The sequence below is a fragment of the Myxine glutinosa genome, chromosome 7 (assembly GCF_964187855.1).
Source record: "Myxine glutinosa chromosome 7, kmMyxGlut1.1, whole genome shotgun sequence".
Lineage (NCBI taxonomy): Eukaryota > Metazoa > Chordata > Myxini > Myxiniformes > Myxinidae > Myxine > Myxine glutinosa.
Window position 1 is genome coordinate 5,192,853 of NC_136267.1, and position 14,631 is coordinate 5,207,483.

The 14,631-nt window shown below is 48.5% G+C and overlaps 1 protein-coding gene across 4 annotated transcripts in view; it reads right to left on the minus strand.

Annotated features, from left to right (window-relative positions):
• Nucleotides 1-14,631, minus strand: part of LOC137412114 (E3 ubiquitin-protein ligase HECW2) — a 318,934-nt gene that overhangs the window by 110,772 nt on the left and 193,531 nt on the right. For all 4 annotated transcript variants that reach the window (XM_078781247.1, XM_078781243.1, XM_078781246.1 and 1 more), the window contains one exon: nt 7,892-7,994. In XM_078781247.1, the coding sequence (XP_078637373.1) occupies nt 7,892-7,994 (103 nt within the window). The remainder of the gene's footprint in view (nt 1-7,891; nt 7,995-14,631) is intronic.

A 14,631-nucleotide genomic window follows, 5' to 3' on the forward strand; every position in this document is an offset into this window, starting at 1 on the left:
TGAGAGAGGAGAAGAGAGAGGCGCTTACAAAGGACTTGATGAGGACGGGAGCCAAGCGCTGGTATCAAGAGGATTGGTTGGAAAAGGATACGGAGTTGAGAAGGGAGAAGCGCATTGCTCACGTTTATTGAACCTGTACGAACTGTCCGTTTATTACGTACACGGCTGAGCCGCGAGTGTAACCGCAAAGCCAGCCTACCGTTGCCCTGTAATAATCCCGTGTGCGCCAAACGACACGCAGAGAACTCCTGCCGTCTGGTTCATCTGCTTCGCGGTGCGAGTTGGGGACTGGAGAGCGAGCTGCCTGGACGCATCCCTGGACCATCGACCTGGTCAACTACAAACCCCGTGTGAGTGTGTCGGGCCCGTTTGTCTTGGGATAAGTTAAGACTGTTTGTTTAAGGCTGCACTGTGTGTTCTTCTTCTTCCTCTTGTACAAAGTGTAAATAAATCCTGTTATTCCTTGTCTTCCCAAATTCGACCGTTTTAGTCATTTCCTTCATTGGGTAAGCGTGGCACGATTACGAACCGCTTGGATCGGGTTTAGTCCTTGATAACGGCTCGGGTCACGGGTCGCTACCGCTCGGCGTTTCCACTAACACCCGTGATTCGGGTGGGGCTTATTTCCTCGTTTCCGGTCAGCGTTAGTACTTAGGTAATAGCGAATTCATAGTCCTAACACCCTATCTAACGCTGTCCGGGAAGGACGTCATAGGCCCCGGGTCCTGTCGGCTAGTAAAAGACAAGGGGACTAATCCCCCCTTGGTAAGGGGAAAGGCCGACGCTGAGATCCGCACCAATATATATATATATATATATATATATATATTATATATATATATAATATAATATATAAAAGGAGCCGTGTCTGTCTGTCTGTTTGTTTGTTTGTTTGTCGTGTTATAACTTGAGAACGGATTAACGGATTTCAAAAAATAAAAGATTGGTATTTCCGTCAGGAAAGAGGCGGGTCTTATATTCTAGTATTGAAGGAGCTGGGGCTCCCACGTCGATCGGAAGAATGGACGCGACAAAAAGCTGGAATTCATCCGAGTTGCTTTAATCAAACCAAACACTCAGGCACTCTGAAAAGCCCGTTTATCGGGCAGCAATATATATACATATTATCCCGGAGCGTTTGCCCAGGAAAGGCGAGAGGGGGCGTGGCCCAGCGTCCTGGCTGCGGCCTGGCAAGTTGAGGGCGAGCCTGCCCGGGCGTCCTGGACGAGCCCGGCATGGTGATCGCTCCGCGTCCTTGATAGGTGCAAGGCGATTGTGAAAACCCAGCGGTAGCCGCTACACACGTCCCCCCAGAATCGACTTGCACCGGCAGGGTCAATTTGAGGGGGGTCCTGATGACCCGGCCGAAGCGACCCCTGGCGGGTCGTGGGAGGGGGTCCGGTGTGGTGGTGGGCGGTCGAGTGGGGGGCACCGTGGATGGGGGGCGGCCTCGCCGCGGCGGAAGGGCCACCCGTGGTGGGTGGTCGACGTCCACGTGCGCCAGCTTGAGGCGGTCCACCGCAATCCGGTCCGACCTGCCGCCGATGTCGATGACGAACGACTTGTCGTCCCGTCGCAGCACCCGGAAGGGCCCGTCGTACGGCGGCCGGAGTGGCCCCCGATGTGCGTCGTGACGCACAAAAACATACTCCGCTGTGCGAAGTGCTGGGGGGACGTAGGACTGGGGGTCACCGTGGTGGGATGTTGGCACGGGGGCAAACCGTCGGGCGGCCTCCTGGAGGTCCGAGCGCTGGTGAGCTGCGGACCAGGGACTGGTAGCGTCGGGCACGAATTCGCCCGGGACGCGTAGCGCCTGGCCATAGACCAGTTCGGCGGTGGATGCCTGGAGGTCCTCCTTGGGGGCCGTGCGGAGGCCCAAAAGGACCCACGGCAGCCGGTCGGCCCAACCGCCGTCTTGAAGGCCGGCCATGAGCGCGGCCTTCATGGAGCGGTGGAATCGCTCGCACAACCCGTTTGCTTGGGGGTGGTAGGCCGTAGTACGGTGGAGCTTGACCCCCAGGTTGCGGGCGACCGCGCCCCACAGCTCGGAGGTGAACTGTGGTCCGTGGTCTGATGAGATGTCCGCCGGTGCGCCGAAGCGGGCGACCCAGGTGGCGATGAAAGCCTGCGCCACGTTGGCGGTGGTGGTGGAGACGAGGGGAACGGCCTCCGGCCACCTGGTGGTCCTGTCCACCATGGTGAGCAGGTGTGTGAACCCCCGTGACGGGGGGAGGGGGCCCACCAGATCCACGTTGACGTGGTCGAAACGTCGTTCGGGCACGGTGAAAGGTGCCAGCGGGGCCTGGGTGTGTCGGTGGACCTTGGCCCGTTGGCAGGCCGTGCAGGTGCTGGTCCAATCGCGGACGTCCCGACGAAGGCCGTGCCAGACGAATCGCGCCGACACCAGCTTCTGGGAAGCTTTCCGGCCCGGGTGGGAAAGGCCGTGGAGGGAGGCGAAGATGCGGCGTTGCCAGGTGACGGGCACGATGGGGCGAGGCTGGCCTTGGGAGACGTCGCAGAGCAGGACAGTGTCCGCGAAGGGGATGTCGGCCAGGCGGAGGCCCGTGTCCGCCGCCCGGAGGGCTTGCACCGTGGTGTCGGTGGTTTGGTCCGCCGCCATAAGCGCAAAGTCCACGCCCAGGTGGACCGCGTTCGCGCTGGCCCGGGAAAGACAGTCGGCCACGGCGTTGTTTTTGCCGGCGACGTGCCGGATGTCCGTGGTAAACTCCGACACGGCGGAGAGGTGGCGCTGTTGGCGGGCCAACCATGGCTCCGTGACCTTGGCCATGGCGTAAAACAACGGCTTGTGGTCGACGAACGCCGTGAAAGGTCGGCCCTCCAGGAGGTGGCGGAAATGGCGGACGGCCAGGTGTAGACCGAGGAGCTCCCGGTCAAACGTGCTGTATTTGAGCTCGTTCGGCCGGAGCTGCCGGCTGAAAAAAGCGAGTGGCTGCCAAACCCCGTTCACCCATTGCTCATGTACGGCACCCACCGCGTAGTCGGAGGCATCCGTGGTGAGGGCGATGGGAGCGTTGAGCACCGGGTGAGCGAGCAGTGTTGCGTCGGCGAGGGCCCGCTTTGAGCTTTGGAAGGCCGCATCCATTGCTGCGGACCAGGCGATGTCGTGCTTGGCCGGCTTGCCCCGGAGGGCTTCGTAGAGGGGCCGCATGAGTTGAGCAGCGCGGGGCACGAAGCGGTGATAAAAATTCACCATTCCCAGGAATTCCTGCAGGGCCTTTATGGTGCGGGGACGCGGGAACGTGGTGATGGCCTCGACCTTGGTTGGCAGCGGCACGGCCCCGTTCTTGGTGATGTGGTGGCCCAAAAAATCAACGGCCGTCGTGCCGAAGTGGCATTTGGCCGGGTTGACGATGAGGCCGTGCTCGCTGAGGCGCCCGAACAGTGTTCGGAGGTGGAGGAGGTGCTCGGCCCGGGACGTGCTGGCGACGAGGATGTCGTCCAGGTAAACGAAAAGGAATGGCAGGTCACGCAGCACGCCGTCCATCAAGCCCTGGAACGCCTGAGCCGCGTTCTTGAGACCAAACGGCATCCGCAAGAATTCGAATAAGCCGAACGGCGTGATGACTGCCGTTTTAGGGACGTCGGCCGCCCTGACAGGTACCTGGTGATATCCCCGTATGAGATCAATTTTCGAAAAAATGACCCGTCCCGCCAGACGGGCGGAGAAGTCTTGGATATGTGGGATCGGGTACCTGTCGGGGGTGGTAGCGTCATTGAGACGGCGGTAGTCGCCACACGGGCGCCATCCACCCCCCGGCTTTGGCACGATGTGCAGTGTCGAGGCCCACGTGCTATCGGAGCGCCGCACGATGCCGAGGTGCTCCAACGCGTCGAATTCGGCCTTCGCCACGGCGAGCTTGGCTGGGTCGAGGCGGCGGGCCCTGGCGTAGACCGGCGGGCCCGTGGTTGGTATGTGGTGCTCGATCCCATGCCGTACTGCGACGGCCGAAAACGTCGGCCGCGTGAGGGCCGGGAACTCCGTGAGCAGGCGAGCAAACTCGTTCGCCGCCGGGACGGCGCATGCCAGCTCGGTCGGCGCGGAGCTGCTCAATGTGCATACCAGGGAGCTGAAGGTTTCGGCGTTGATTAAACGACGCCGTTGGACGTCCACCAGCAGTCCGTGTGCGCAGAGGAAGTCGGCGCCTAGCAGAGCCATGGGCACGTTTGCGGTTACAAACGTCCAAGCAAAGCGTTGGCCGCCGAAGCAGAGGGTGACGTTGCGCGGGCCGAAGGTGCGGATGGTCGATCCGTTGGCCGCAACCAAGGAGGGGCCGCAAACTGCGGACTGCCTGTCCTGGTCAGAGGCGGGTATGACGCTCAGTTGGGTGCCGGTGTCGCACAGGAAGCGCCGTCCGGACGCTTTATCCGTGATGAACAGTAAGTTGCCCGTGTGGCCGGCGCTCATGGCTGGTAATGAACGCCGGCCCGGCCGTTTCCCGGCCTGCCGAAGGTGCACGGGGGTCGGCATGTCCGGGCCTTCTGTCCGAACCTGGCATGATAGTAACACCACGCTTGGTCAGGTGGAGGCCCCGGTCGTCGTGCTGGAGGTGGTCGGCTCGGTGTAGCGGCCGCCAATAGCGTCGGCAGTTCGGTCGTCGACCGTGCCGGGTGCTCGGGCGCCATGGGTGTTGCGTCGGACGGCGGTGGGTCCCATGTCGCCGCTGCGATGCGCTGACCTGCGGCGGAGATCTTGTCGGCTTCTCTGGCAAGGGCCCGGGGATCTGTGATCGTCGTGCTTGCCAGGGCGAGGCGTACCGGGTTAGGCAGCTGACGGAGGAACAGCTCCCGGAACAGGAATGCCGGAGAGTGCTCGCCGAGCAGTGAAAGCATGTAGTCCATTCGCTCGGAAGGGCGCGTGTCGCCGAGCTCGGGCAGGTCGAGCAGGCGCCGTGCGCGTTCCGCCGATGGGAGGGCGAAAGCGTCGAGGAGAAGCTTCTTAATCGCGCCGTATTTGTCAGCGGCTGGCGGGCTCTCGAGGAGGCTCAGGGCGCGGGCCGCGGTGGCCGAACCGAGCGCTGCTACCACATGGTGGAAGCGGGTGTCGTCGGCCGTGATGCCTCGCAGGGCGAACAGGGAATCCGCCTGTGCGAACCAAACCGCCGCGTGAGCCTCCCAGAAGGTAGGCAGTTTAAGGGCGACTGCCGTGTCCATGTTGGTAGGTCACCAATGAAGGAGCTGGGGCTCCCACGTCGATCGGAAGAATGGACGCGACAAAAAGCTGGAATTCATCCGAGTTGCTTTAATCAAACCAAACACTCAGGCACTCTGAAAAGCCCGTTTATCGGGCAGCAATATATATACATATTATCCCGGAGCGTTTGCCCAGGAAAGGCGAGAGGGGGCGTGGCCCAGCGTCCTGGCTGCGGCCTGGCAAGTTGAGGGCGAGCCTGCCCGGGCATGCCCGGGCGTCCCGACCGAGGCCTGGCAAGTTGAGCGCGGGCCTGCCCGGGCGTCCTGGACGAGCCCGGCATGGTGATCGCTCCGCGTCCTTGATAGGTGCAAGGCGATTGTGAAAACCCAGCGGTAGCCGCTACAGTATATTATAAAAGGAGCCGTGTCTGTCTGTCTGTCTGTTTGTCGTGTTGTATATCTATACTAGCAGGAGTACCTGGCGTTGGGGAAAGGGTGGGGGGGGGGGGGGGGGTAGGAAGGGAGTGGGGGGAGTGGAAGGGGGTTCATCACCTTTTCGTTGAACATATGCTGGTGAATGTGCCCATTCATCATATTTCTGAGTTAAGAGTGATGTGGATCAGGAAGAAGAAGAAGCCTTACTTCCAACTTCGTACACTTCCGGAATTGTTTGATTTATTTGTGTTCAAATGTCTGGTGATTGTTTTGTATTTATTTATGCGAATGTGTACTTGAATATAACTGTCATTAATTAAAAAAGGCTTGGGCACTATTGAACGATTTTTCTAAAAAAAAATCCCAAAAAACGAACTTTTTTTGGTTAGATTTTTTTTTTTTGCCTAAAATACTCCCAGCCACTCACTGATGAACCTCTCCGTTCAGCCAGCTCTGAGAAAAATGGCGACACACACATCTCGTTTTTTCATTTCTGTACCTCACAAAACACACACACACACACACACACACACACACACACACACACACACACACACACACACACACACACACACACACACACACACACACACACACACACACACACACACACACACACCTTGTTTTTCTATTTTTGTTTCTCACAATTCTATCTCATATGATTTTCAATACTTATTTCTCTTTTTCAATTCTTATTTTAAAAAATGCATTTAATTAATTGTACAGTATTGGTTGTTCCTAAACTGAAAATATAAATAATTTAAAGGATTGCTGTAAATGATATTAATTTCACAACATCCCATATTCAACTTTATTTAAATTGTAAATCTCAAATATAGTTCCCTTACCTAAAGCAAGAACCTTAACCCGTAAGCAATTGACTGGTTTCCCGACTGCACGGATCATCAGCTGGGCGCCGTTCTTCCTCGAGGTTTCGATCCTTTCAGCCCAGGACCTCTCCAAACGGCGGATCCACAACCTCGATCATGGATCCACATCAATAGATGGTACATCAGTAGACCCACAACCTCAGTTGCGTCCAGGCAGTCAGTCAACCCATCAATGCAACATCACTTATTCCAACTTTACTCGCAATAGGATTTAATGTATTATCATATATTTATAACTTTCCTTGCACACTCCATAATATGATAATATCATTAAATCATGCACATTTTACCTTAAATAAACCATATCTACCAACCAGCACGACCACATCACCTACCTCTGGATCAAACTGTATTTCGAGTGTTCAAACTGTCACCGAAAACACACAAACACACACAGACAGACAGACCAACAGCTCTCTTAGGTAGTAGATTATAAAAGGAGCCGTCTCTGTCTGTCTGTCTGTTTGTCGTGTTATAACTTGAGAACGGATTAACGGATTTCAATAAATCCAACTACGGTGGATTCAGGTAACTCCCGGAAATGTTTGTGACACAAATTGTTTTTAATTATTTGTATGGGTACATGGACACGCGTGTCAAAACTTCAAATTCCAAACACGTGACGTTGGCTATCCCTGCACGGAGAGCAGGATCTCCCAGGAATCCTTTTTTTTTTCTTTCCCCATAGATTAGCCATTGCAGCAAAGATTGGTATTCCGTCAGCGAAGGTACGGGTCTAAATATTTAATTATAAAGATTACCAAGCAAGAGGAAAGATAAATATCAAGTGCAGGATTTACAAGGTATAAAGACAGATAAAGTTGGGTCTCATCAGCATTGCAGGGAAAAGTGATGCTATGACTGTGAGTAATGTCGCCCGAAAGAAAAATAGACGGAGTGAAAAGAACTGATCTGAGAAATGAACCTTGAGTACACTCAATAGATGAGGGAGTTGGTTGAGAGAACTGACCGACATATCGAAAAGGTTCCAGTAGAGAGTGTCCTCTCAGTGTGTGTGAAGAAGAAGATGGGCGAGCAGTCGCATGCTCGAGACCTTTTAATAAGAATGGGAGTGGTGGAATTGTTTCTTTAGCAGGAAGATAGTAATGGCAAATGTTAGGGTGTTTAAAATAGCTGCTGTTGTGAAATAATATATTCTGACGATAGCAACATCATGAAGAGGAAAATAGCAAAAGTATAATAGTTGAGGTGGTTAGCGAGTTCAAGAAACATAGTTTTCATTTACAATGTTTGGGTTACATGATTGATAAAGGACATGTGATCTCAGCCAAGTAAGTGTGTTTACACAATCTCAGTTTCTTTGAGGTTAAAGTAATCTTCCTTAACTCCATTACACTTCATCGTGGCACTGGGATTACAAATCCCCCCGACCCCAATTGTTCATTACATCATACCAACAGGAACGCCATCGTGGTAAGTGTTTCGTGCGCCAGCAGTGAAGGTGCTAGCCGGCCGTGGCAGCACGGGGGGACCGTGTAGCCCGGCGTCATCCCCGACCTGCGGTGGTCGAAGAAGAGAGGGGTAACAATGTCGTCTGGCTAATAAACGAGACAAAGTTGACCGATGGTGATTGACCAGAACGATATTACGTATGGACAGCATGCACCGTTCATGTTCAATTGATGCCATGGATGGTCGAATCACAACAAATGTCTCTCATGCCATGCATGATGATGTATCAGAGGTTCAAACTGTGAGCCTCAACACAGCCTCCAAGAAAAGATGATTATGGAAAAATACAAACATCACTGCCAAAAAATCACTCAAGAATTACTGCATAAACAACAATAGCGTATATATAACAGGGGGAACAGACACAACAATAGTGCATACATAATAGGAGGAACAGAAACAACAATACTGTATATATATATATATATAACGGGGGAAACAAAAACAACAATACTGTATATATAACGGGGGAAACAAAAACAACAATACTGTATATATAACGGGGGAAACATAAACAACAATACTGTATATATAACGGGGGTAACAAACAATCAACAACAACATGCATCTTCAGGCCATTTTCCCTGTGAAAGCAGGGGTTAGCCTTGCGGTCCCCATGACAATCTTCTCCATTTTGCCCTATTTTCTGCATCTCCCCTTGTTAACCCCCTTGCCCGCATTTCTTCTTCCACCATCTTTAGCCAAGTCTTTCTCGGTCTTCCCCGTCCTCTACTTCCTTCTACATTCATTTCCATCACTCTTCTCAACCAGTCACTTTCATCCTTCCTCAACACATGACCAAACCATCTCAACCTGTTCCTCTTCACAGCATCAATCACAGGCTCTATTCCCATCATCTTTCGCAATTCATCATTTGTCTTCCTCTCTCTCAATGATACTCCGCACATCCACCGAACCATTCGCATTTCCACCCTTTCCAGCCTTCGTTGCTGCTCTACGTTCATTACCCATGTCTCGCTCCCATAAATCATACCACTTCTTACACATGCAGCATACACCTTTCCCTTCAGCTTCAATGACACTCCCCTCCTCGCCAGCACGCCACTCATTTCCCGAAACTTCTTCCATGCACATCTCACTCGAGCAACCGTTGCCAAGTCTGATCCACCTTCTCCATTCAGCATGTCTCCTAGGTAACAAAATGTTTTCACACCTTCCAGCTTCACGCCGTCTCCAAAATCCAACTCAACATTTCCTCCATCTGCAGCTCCCTCTGTGCACACCTTACACTTGAATGTAGCTGCCACACTGGTTAATGACCCTCTCAAACCACGACATTTTTGATGAACCCACTCAGCGCACATTGTACATTGAATGGAATTCACTCCGACACCCTTCCTACACACAGCACATGGCCACTTCCCAGTTCTTTCCACCTCACCACATGCTTTACCACTTGCCATCATTCACCGACAGACCTTTTGTCTCCATACATTCCTTCCACTTGTTCATCTTCTCCTTCAGTCCATCCATACTTTCTGCAATCAACACCAGATCATCTGCATACAACAACTCCCACGGTAAACCCTCCTTTACGTTCCGAGCCAGCACCTCCATCACAGCTACAAATAGTAGTGGACTTAGTACCGACCCCTGATGCACTCCCACCTTCACCTCAAACTCACCACTGTTTCCGTCCTTCGTCCTTACAGCTGTGCGTGCTCTTTTGTACATTGCCATCACGACTCTGATCAACCATTCCTCCACTCCTAACTTCCTCAATGCCCATGTCACTACTTCACGTGGAACCCTATTGAATGCTTTCTCCAGATCAACAAACCCAAGAAACAACTTCTTGCTCTTCTCCATGTACTTCTCCTGCAACTGCCTCACAATAAAAAATGCGTCTGTCGTTCCTCTTCCTGGCATAAATCCAAAACTGCATTTCATCAATCTTCACTTTCTTCCTTATCCTCCTCTCCAACACCCTTTCCAATACCTTCATTCCATGCTCCAATAACTTTATCGCTCGATACGAGTCACAGTCCAGAGGGTCACCTTTCCCCTTGTGTAGAGGGACGAGGGCACTCAGTTCCTAATCCACTGGAATGCGGCCTTCTTTCACCACCAGATTGCAGATCTCTGTCATTCTCTTCACACCCCAATTTCCCGCTGCCTTCAACATATCTCCCAGAACTCCCGTCGGCCCTCCCGCTTTTCTACTCTTCATTGCTTTTATCGCTTCTTCAACTTCCTTGTCGGTTATCTTCTCTGCCGGTCCTAAAACTGGGTTACTCTCTATGTTGCCATCCCATTCACTCTGTATTCAACAGCAATTCCATATATCTCTTCCATCTTCCTTTAGTTCCATCTGGGTCCACAACGATTTGTCCCACTTCATCCTTCAAGCAACTCACCCCCATCACATCACACCTCTCTTTCGCTATCTGCTTTGCAATCCTGAATACCGCTCTCTGACCCTCTTCGCCTTTGCTACCTCTTTCTTTGCAGCCTTCTTGGCTGCCTTATAACTTTTATGCTCTGCCTTTTCTGCCCCCATACCCTTCGCTTTCTGCTGTATATATATATATATATATATATATATATCGGGGGAAACAAAAGCAACAATACTGTATATATTTAACGGGGGGGAACATAAACAACAATACTGTGTATATATATATATATGTAACGGGGGAAGCATAAACAACAATACTGTATACAGCAATACCCCGTTTTACGCCATTTCGACCTACTTCAAATCCGACTTTGCGCCACTCTTCTAGAGTAAATTTCAGTTCAGCGAACGTCATTATGTGTGACTTTACGTCACTCCTACATCATAATAGGAGGACGTGAAAAAAATTAATTTTTCCTTTAAAAATCTAATCAACTCCTAACCTCGGTGATTTCGACCCCAATGTGAAGGTGGTGTACTTGCCACCCAACACCACATCGCTCATCCAGCCTATGGACCAGGGTGTGATAGCGCTTTTTAAGCGCTACTATCTCCGCCGTACTCTTTGTCAGGCTGTCGATGCAACGTCGGAGAAGGAAGGCATCAACATCCGGCAGTTGTGGAAAAACTATAACATCTACCAGGCAGTGCTTAACATCAATGCTGCATGGTTGGAGGTTACGCAGTCGGCGATGAATGGGGTGTGGAGGCGTTTTTTGTGCCCCCACCTTGTTAATGATTTCACGGGGTTTGATGCGCCAGTCAAGGCTGTGTCTAAAAACTTGGTTTCCCTCAGCGCTGACCTGGAGATGGAGTTGGAGCAGGAGGATTTAGACGGTTTGATCGAGGCAGACAAGCAGCCTTTAACTAATGAGGACTTAATGGCGTTGAAGGAAGAGCGCCGCGAAAAAGATGAGCTTCCAGAACGAGAGCCAAGGAAATTCACCGTAGCCGAAATGCAGAAAGGTTTTTATCACCTCTCCAAGTGTCTTGCAATATTTGAGGCACAAGACCCAAACGCCGAGCGTTTCGCAAAAATGATGAATGGCACCCGCGACCTTTTTCTCCCGTATAGGACCATCTTAACTGAGAAGAAGAAGCGCACAATTCAAGGGACTTTGGATCAGTTCCACTTAATGTCGAGAAACGCAAGGCCTCTACTAGTTTTGACGAGTCGCCGAAGAAGCCCCGCATATAGTGTTCATTACTCTTTAAAAAATATGGCTAAAATGTGTTTTTTGTGTTCAGAAGAGACGCCAAGTTTAAGGTGAATAACATAATTTTATTTCTTATTCTTTACAAATTCATTTATTAATTGTGTTCATTACTCATTAAAAAATATGGCTAAAATGTGTTTCTTATGTTCAGAAGAGACGCCAAGTTTAAGGTGAATAACATAATTTTGTTAATTTTATTTATTATTCTTTACAAATTCATTTATTAATTGTGTTCATTACTCATTAAAAAAATATGGCTAAAATGTGTTTTTTGTGTTCAGAAGAGACGCGAAGTTTAAGGTGAATAACATAATTTTATTAATTTTATTTATTATTCTTTAGAAATTCATTTATTAATTGTGTTCATTACTCATTAAAAAATATGGCTAAAATGTGTTTTTTGTGTTCAGAAGAGACGCCAAGTTTAAGGTGAATAACATAATTTTATTTATTATTCTTTACAAATTCATTTATTAATTGTGTTCATTACTCATTAAAAAATATGACTAAAATGCGTTTTTAGTGTTCTTTAAGGTTTAGCGATAGTTATATACTTTCGCGAGTTCTTTACTCTAGTTTTACGGTGTTTGTCTTCATTTTAAGGCATTTTTAAGGCATTACGCCCGGTTTACGTCAAAAACTGAGTTACGTCACGGCTTATGGAACCAATTAATAACGTAGGCTGGGGTATTGCTGTATATATAACGGGGGGAACATAAACAACAATACTGTATCTATATATATATATATATATATATATAATGGGGGAAACATAAACAACAATACTGTATATATATATATATATATATATATATATATATATATATATATATATATATATATATATATATATATATATATATATATATATATATATGTATAATGGGGGGAACATAAACAACAATACTGTATATATAAAGGAAGGAACATAAACAACAATACTATATATATAAAGGAAGGAACATAAACAACAATAATGTATATATAAAGGAAGGAACATAAACAACAATACTGTATATATAATGGGGGAAACAAAAACAACAATACTGTATATATATATATATATATATATAACGGGGGGAACATAAACAACAATACTGTATATATAACGGGGGGAACATCAACTACAATACTGTATATATATGTCGGGGGAAACAAAAACAACAATACTGTATATATATATATAAACGGGGGGAACATAATCAACAATACTGGATATATAACGGGGGGAACATCAACTACAATACTGTATATATAATGGGGGGAACATAAACAACAATACTGTATATATAACGGGGGGAACATAAACTAAACAACAATACTGTATATATAACGGGGGGAACATCAACTACAATACTGTATATATAACGGGGAGAACATAATCAACAATACTGTATATATAACGGGGGGAACATAAACAACAATACTGTATATATAACGGGGGGAACATCAACTACAATACTGTATGTATGTCGGGGGAAACAAAAACAACAATACTGTATATATATAACGGGGGGAACATAATCAACAATACTGTATATATAACGGGGGAACATAAACAACAACACTGTATATATAACGGGGGGAACATAATCAACAATACTGTATATATAACGGGGGGAACATAAACAACAACACTGTATATATAACGGGGGGAACATAAACAACAATACTGCATATATAACGGGGGGAACATAAACAACAATACTGCATATATAACGGGGGGAACATAAACAACAATACTGCATATATAACGGGGGGAACATAAACAACAATACTGCATATATAATGGGGGGAACATAAACAACAATACTGCATATATAACGGGGGGAACATAAACAACAATACTGTATACAGTCACGCGAAAAAGTAAGTACACCCCATGTAAAGTTTTGACTTTTTCAACATATTTCAACATACAGCTATTTGATCTTCATTTCAACAATGTTGATAGATAAAGGTGATATAATATAACAAATATCATGAAACTTTTACATTTTGTAGTCCATTGTATAATTTAAATAAACATAAATGCAAATTTCGCATATGGAAAAAGTAAGTACGCCATTTATTTACCAACGTGCCCATAGCCCTGGCGATTGAGGTGGCAAACCGGCGTTTGGTGGAAGATGATCGATGGAAAGAGACTGTGGGAGCTTTAAGCCCGATGGACGTCTGTGACATGCTTTCTACCTGCCTCTCTTCCACCTACTTTGTATTTAATGAGGTATATTACAAGCAGGTTTATGGCACCGCTATGGGTTCCCCGGTATCGGCTGTGATTGCTAATATGGTGATGGAGGATTTATTTATTTTTTCTGTATACAAGATCGAGGCTCGTGAAAGAGCTAACATTAATCCCAGAAAGACAAACCAACACATAAAACATATAATAAGGGGAGCGGTAGACAAGATGGGGAGAGAGGGGGAGGAACACAAACACAACATTTGAGAGCAGGGACATCGAGAGATGTGGGAGGGAGAGGGCTTTGGGGAGGGCATGGGAAGGGGGGGGGGGGGGAGGGGGGTGGGAGAGGTATAAACATATGGACACTGCCAGGACTTCCAGGAAAGAAGTTGGAATTTCAAACAAGGTGGATCTGGGGTGAATTAGCGGGGGTAGAAGGATTTGGAGGAACGCACCATTCCAGCGCTGTTGGTGCAACCACGTGTTTGGTTCCGGTACGTGGATGACACATTTGTCATTTGTCACTTTGATGAAGTGGGCATCATACATGAGGCCATAAATAAAACGTTTTCCTCCATTAATTTCACCATTGAAGAGAAGAAAAATGGAGCCCTTCCCTTCCTGGATACACTCGTAGCAAGGGATCCCAAAGGAGCCTTAAAGGTAACAGTGTACAGAAAACCAACACAAACGGATCGCTACCTTGATTTCAATTCTTGCCATCCAATGGAACACAACAGATCAGTGGTGCACACCCTCTCAAAAAGAGCACGTGAGTTACCATCTACCTTTGAAGACAAGATGAGTGAGATGGACCATTTTCAAAATGTGTTGAGGGCAAATTGTTATCCTGACAGC